The sequence below is a fragment of the Oryza glaberrima genome, chromosome 10 (assembly GCF_000147395.1).
Source record: "Oryza glaberrima chromosome 10, OglaRS2, whole genome shotgun sequence".
Taxonomy (NCBI): domain Eukaryota; kingdom Viridiplantae; phylum Streptophyta; class Magnoliopsida; order Poales; family Poaceae; genus Oryza; species Oryza glaberrima.
The window spans coordinates 10,821,112-10,827,134 of NC_068335.1; the positions used below are offsets into that span (position 1 = coordinate 10,821,112).

General features: G+C 42.7%; 1 protein-coding gene across 1 annotated transcript; it reads left to right on the forward strand.

Annotated features, from left to right (window-relative positions):
• Window positions 1-540: 540 nt before the first annotated feature.
• Window positions 541-5,127, forward strand: LOC127786246 (probable galacturonosyltransferase 3). Its single transcript, XM_052313580.1, has 9 exons — window positions 541-659; window positions 1,729-2,013; window positions 2,150-2,214; window positions 2,310-2,349; window positions 2,452-2,598; window positions 2,694-2,801; window positions 3,028-3,362; window positions 3,485-4,457; window positions 4,615-5,127. The coding sequence occupies exons 2-9, from the start codon at window positions 1,900-1,902 to the stop codon at window positions 4,891-4,893; spliced, it is 2,061 nt and encodes a 686-aa protein (XP_052169540.1). The 5' UTR covers window positions 541-659; window positions 1,729-1,899; the 3' UTR covers window positions 4,894-5,127.
• The last annotated feature ends 896 nt before the right edge of the window (window positions 5,128-6,023 follow it).

Genomic DNA, 6,023 nt, shown 5'->3' on the forward strand with positions numbered 1-6,023 from the left:
TGTGGCACGGTGGTGAACAATGACTGGCAAACAACCGTCAGTCGAGCAACTGCCATCCGAGTTGAAGCCAGGAGAAAAGGAGAACGGAAGAACTGCTGAAGCTAGGGCCTAGGGGCAGAGAAAGCAATGGTGGACGCTCATTGACATAGGCCTACAGGGCAGCGTGGTGACGCGGTCGACCCCTTTCGTGAGCACAACCACTAAGCGTGTCAGTTGTTGGGGGCTCATCAGCTCCGAACAGAGCAAATAGGAAGTGAAGGGCCACGACAGTGCTTGACGGGGAGGAAGAGGAATGAGCTATCTGTCAGCAGAGAACCTTGCTGGAGCTTCGCCGGAGTTTGTGCGGCAAGATAGAACAGACTCAATTCACATTATTTTTTATGGTATATGTCAATTTTGGGCTAACGGACCTCCACCCAACCCACATACCCCAATCGTGCTAGGCCGACACGACACGGCCCGATATCTCACTGGGCCGTGCGGCCCGTGCCTGGCTCCTATCGTCAGCCTCGCCATTTTGGCGTATAGTTGGCCTCTGTCGTGCGTGCGTGAGTTATCCGTCAGTTCGCCGGCCGCCGCCGCCTCCGACGATCCCCATCCATCCCGCGAGCGAGCAGGGCGCCGTCGTTCGTCCTGCTGCATCCGCCCGCATCCATCTGGTGAGCACATCCTCCGCCACCGCCGCCTGCGCCGATCCCCATCCATCTGCTGCTTCCTCCGAAACGCATCTCTCTTTCCCATCTCTCTCTACCCACGCACTTCACTTTTTCTCGAATTTGCGTTAACCCTAGCTAGCTTTCTGTTCTAGAAATTTGCCTTAACCTTAATACTAATAACAGTTTGTTTGTTCCCAAAAAGTTTTGGGGGTTCAACTGAACCCCATGTCCCAATGTTAGATCCGCCACTGGTGGTAAAATGTAGTACACTGTATTTTATTTTTCAACTTTGTTTTGTAAAATCCTTTGTAGAATTAGTCCAATGATGTTGATATCTTGGCCCACCATAGCTTTCTGCATATAGTTATTCTACCTTTGGATTCTTGTAAAGGGGGAAAATAAGCACGGACTGATTTGTTTACAGGATGATAGATGATGCGTAATTTTGATGTAGCTTTCTGATTTCCGCTAATCTCATGTTCCTATCTGTACTGCAGTAGGATCAATGGAGACGAAGTTATCGTTTTATCAGGACAGCCCGCCAATTCCCATCATTTCTGCTGTTAAGGTTGCCATTTAGTTGCTTCATTTACTTGGTGTGTTACTTTTGTGATTCTTTGGTGTGGCCATTTTTTTATCCTTTTGTTAGTTTGCGTTGGTGGAAATTGTTCGCTGGTCCTATCAGAAGATATAATATTATCCAGAAGTATGTGTGTGGTTTCATTGACTTGATCAGTATTAGCATTGACCACTAAATGTGAATTTTGATTTTATTTTGAAATCGAGTCAGTAAGGTTACAGATGGCCAGCTAGTATATATCAGGGCCTTTTTTTGGTAGAAATCCTAACTTTAATGAGTCAGACAAAAGGTATAATATTCAAACCGAAACATATAGATATTGGAATTTTTTTTTTAGATATTGTAGTGGTTGGCGATAACATATATTCACAGCCAATTCACTAACATTGCAAGCATTAGCCTTTCTCGGTAAGTTAGCTAAACGGCATGTTATTTAAAATCAAATTAGTTGTTCAAAATAACGCATATTCATAGCCAATTCTCTGGTTGCAGATATTGTTGTTGGTTGAAGATTGTCATTAGGAACGGTGTTGTGTTGTGGGAGGAGGTCCTTTGGATGAGACAAGGAGGAGCCAGGAGGTCCTCTGAAATTTCCTTCCCTCGCAGAAAAGGTGCACAAATAAAACAAACAAAAAGGAAGTCTGTATCCCCACGACCCCACCCATGGCATTCCCCTCCACCTCGTCGGTGGCGTATCCCAGAAGTCTGTCCCCACTGCGCCGCTGCCCCGGATTCCTCGCCCTCCTTGTTGCCGTCCTCCTTTTCCTCTCCTTCCAGGTACACACCACATCTCTGTGCTCATCATTTCCTCATTGTAATGGCGAACTGTCAACAGTTTCAGAAAACAACCTACTACAGTGTACTAGTGTAGGATTCCTGCCTTCTCATTCTAACTACCAATTCAATGCTACAGCTCGTGATTCATGTTCCCTCCATCAGATTGGCAGTGTCTGGATGGCTCTTCTCCGATCACCAGACGTAAGAGTTAAGAACAGCCACAGCGTTCTCCGTCCCATTGCACTTATTTAAGATTCTAACTTTGATGTTACTATCTTGGGTTCTTGAATTGTCAGTGAGCGCAAGGGTCCCGGGAGCTGTCCTGGATGCCACAATGTACAGTTTATCTGATATCTTCTAATGACATATATGAGGTCAGGAATAGTTGGATCCTGTTTCTTGCCAAATTACTAAGTGTGCATTTTGTTTACCTGACAGGGCATGGATAATGCCGATAAGACTATTGCTTACACGAATCAGGATGGTCGGATCAGGCTGTTCAAAGTTACCACAAGAGAATTCTTGTCGTCCTCTATCTGGAAGAATCCTTTGTTGCCGAAAGATACCGAGCCGGTAGCTGAAACAGTATGTTGTGAACAAAAACGTGTTTTTATCTTGCCAAGTTATTGCAATTTTTCGGTTTACAGTTCTCACTGCTCTTTCTTCTGCTGCTGTAATAGCAAGAGATTGCGGAGGAGCAGCTACTAGCCACTGGGTCAGAAGTCTCCAATCTTTCAAGCACAGAAACTTTGGAAACTAGAACTGATCCAATTAAATTAAAGAGAGAGGTTGATTTCCTATTTGCCTTATATCGTAACTATTATCAATGACGAACTTTGGAAACTAGAACTGATCCAATTAAATTAAAGAGAGAGGTTGATTTCCTAATTGTCTTGTATCATAACTATTAATGATGACAGATATTTTACCTGTATATTATGTTCCTTTCTTGTTCCTATTCGATTAACTCTTCACCATCTCAGCATATCTGATATACCATTATGATTCCTGCAGGTGTTCCGACGTAAAAGAAAGGAGCATAGGATTCAGGAGTTGCTTCAGGTGGACAAGGAGGCTGAGCTCCATATGCGAAATGTAGCGACAAACAGATCGAGGAACTTCAGTAACAAAGTAAGAGCCAGCTACAACATATGGAGGCTGCAGTTTCACCATACTAATACGGATTCAACCCTGAGACTTATGAAACATCAGATAATAATGGCCAAGGTGTATGCCACAATTGCACATTCCCAGAAGCAACCTGACATGTACGCGTTGCTCATGAAGTGCATAAAACTATGCCAGGAAGCTATTGGGGATGCACACATGGATTATGAACTTGATTCGAGGTACTCTATTTTACACCCTTGAAGATTTACCAGTTCAGTGTCTGTTTGCTGTGACCTGGTTCAGTTATTTATTGCTGTGACTCTAAAGGTTCAATTATTTATCACCCACATTTCTTATGCAGTGCTTTAGAGCGAGCAAAAGCAATGGGGCATGCCTTGTCTTCAGCTAGAGATGTTCTGTACAACTCCGATGAAGTATCTAGAAGATTGCTTGTTATGCTGCAGTCTACAGAACTAAATATTGATAGTGTTAAGAAGCAGAACTCATTCCTGGTGCAGCATGCTGCAAAGACGGTCCCCATGCCCTTGCACTGTCTGCATATGCAGCTGACAACTGATTATTACTTTCGTGATGGTACGATCAAGGAATATTTCCATGATGCCGTTTTGAAGGAAGAAGAAGATAAAGCAAAGCGTGAGGATAGGTCACTATACCACTACGCTATATTTTCAGATAACGTCCTTGCAGCCTCAGTAGTTGTCAGATCAACTGTGACACATGCCAAGGAACCAGAGAAGCACGTGTTCCACATCGTCACTGATAGACTTAATTTTGCAGCTATGACGATGTGGTTTATACGTCATCCTCCTCTACCTGCTACTGTCCATGTGGAAAATATTGACAACTTCAAGTGGCTCAATTCATCATACTGTTCAGTCCTACGACAACTTGAGTCAGCTCGGCTCAAAGAGTACTATTTCAAAGCACATGATCCATCATCACTCTCTGACGGAAATGAAAATCTGAAGTACAGGAACCCCAAATATCTGTCTATGCTTAACCATCTAAGGTTCTACATGCCAGAAATACACCCCAAGCTTGACAAGATATTGTTTCTTGATGACGATGTTGTTGTACAGAAGGACTTGACACCATTATGGGACGTTGATCTTAAAGGGATGGTAAATGGTGCAGTTGAAACCTGCAAAGAAAGTTTCCATCGCTTCGACACGTACCTCAATTTCTCACACCCAAAGATCGCAGAGAACTTCGATCCACGTGCTTGTGGGTGGGCTTTTGGGATGAACATGTTTGACCTGAAAGAGTGGAAGAAGCAAAATATCACTGGAATATACCATTATTGGCAAGATCTGGTAAGTAATGGAACGAGAAAAGCTAGCAGTGGTTAATTATATTGTTCAAATAGGTTTATCCTACCGTGCATTTTCTGTCTATGAAGGTCATGCAACTATAACAGCTGGTAATTTATCTTTTGTTGGCTTCATTTAATAAGGGAATTTCTGTTTGCAGAATGAGGATCGCAAGCTGTGGAAGCTGGGCACACTGCCTCCAGGACTGATTACTTTTTACAACCTGACATACCCATTGAATCGCAATTGGCATGTGTTGGGGCTTGGCTATGATCCAGCTGTTGACCTTGCCGAGATTGAGAATGCAGCAGTAGTTCATTACAATGGGAACTACAAGCCCTGGCTAGACCTTGCTGTCTCCAAGTACAAGCCCTACTGGTCCAAGTATGTAGATCTTGACAATTCACACATCCAGCACTGCTACATGAGTGAGCAATGAAATGAAGTACGTGTAATCCTTCACCCAGTTTTTATTTATTTAGTTTCTTTGTGCGCACGTGTGAGTTTCGTAGGGCAAGTTTTTCGCCAATAGGAAGTTAGGCATAGTTGTGTATATAAATAACATATTTCAGACTTGATGATCTTGTCATTCTTAAGCTCAATAACCGGTTCACGTACATGAATTGTGTCAGGTGGTTTACATCTTGCAGCATAGTAGTTATTATTTTGTTCATTTGAGAATACACTGGATATTGTATGAAATGACAAAAGAACAAATGTTGAGGCTAATAAAAGATCATTCAAATCTTTCTGTGATTGTGTTGTTTTGTATGAATTATGGGCACTTAACAGCAATGGACTATACATGCTAGTGTGGAAGGAAATAGAAATAACTCAAAGCTCTGAATCTCAGAACCATGTATATGAAAAGCCTAGAACAGAAGACACTGGTGAATTTAAAATGAATCCTAGGGAAGCTGAGAGTTGTCTACTTGTCTATCACAATTGAGTTCTGCTTTATCTAGGGATGGGTTGACCAAACAAATTGAATTTCATCTTAACAAATTAAGGCAAACCTGCTATGCCCAAGACACAGTACGGCATTATTATTATTATTCAGGCATTAGGAGTTCCATAGTTCTTCTACAAAACGACCGGTGAAAAGGAGTTTCTTCTTGTTTCAACAGCTTTTGTTAATTTGAATGAGGAAAAGAAGGGCTCTTAGTACTAATACTGGTGGCATGCATAGCTGTCCTTCCTCTTCCCTGCTGGTCACCTGAGTTATAGCCATGGGACCAATACCAGATCAGGAATTGAAGAACTTCATTAGCAGTCACAGTTAGTACTTACCTTTCCCTAAGAAAAGGTGCTAAGTACAATTCATGTCTCCCATTAGATCTACGAACAGAGTCCATTTTAGGGCTTGTTTGGGGAGCTTCTAGCAGCTGCAGCTTCTCCTAAATCTCCAGTTGCTTTAAGCTCTCCCCAAACTGTCCAGCTTTTTACCCAGATTCTGAGGATCTGTAGTTGTAGAATCTAGAAAATGAACTAGAAGACAGAAGTTGGGTTAAACCTAGCTTTTCCAGATTCTCACCAGCTAGCTTCTCAGCAGCTGCTTATCAGAATCTT

What these genes read in the sequence shown, in the direction of transcription:
- LOC127786246 (XM_052313580.1), top strand. Translation starts at nt 1,900, where the DNA reads ATGGCATTCCCCTCCACCTCGTCGGTGGCGTATCCCAGAAGTCTGTCC. An exon ending in CTCTTCTCCGATCACCAGAC is followed by an intron (nt 2,215 to 2,309) that starts GTAAGAGTTAAG and finishes TTGAATTGTCAG; the next exon opens with TGAGCGCAAGGGTCCCGGGA. An exon ending in CAATTAAATTAAAGAGAGAG is followed by an intron (nt 2,802 to 3,027) that starts GTTGATTTCCTA and finishes TGATTCCTGCAG; the next exon opens with GTGTTCCGACGTAAAAGAAA.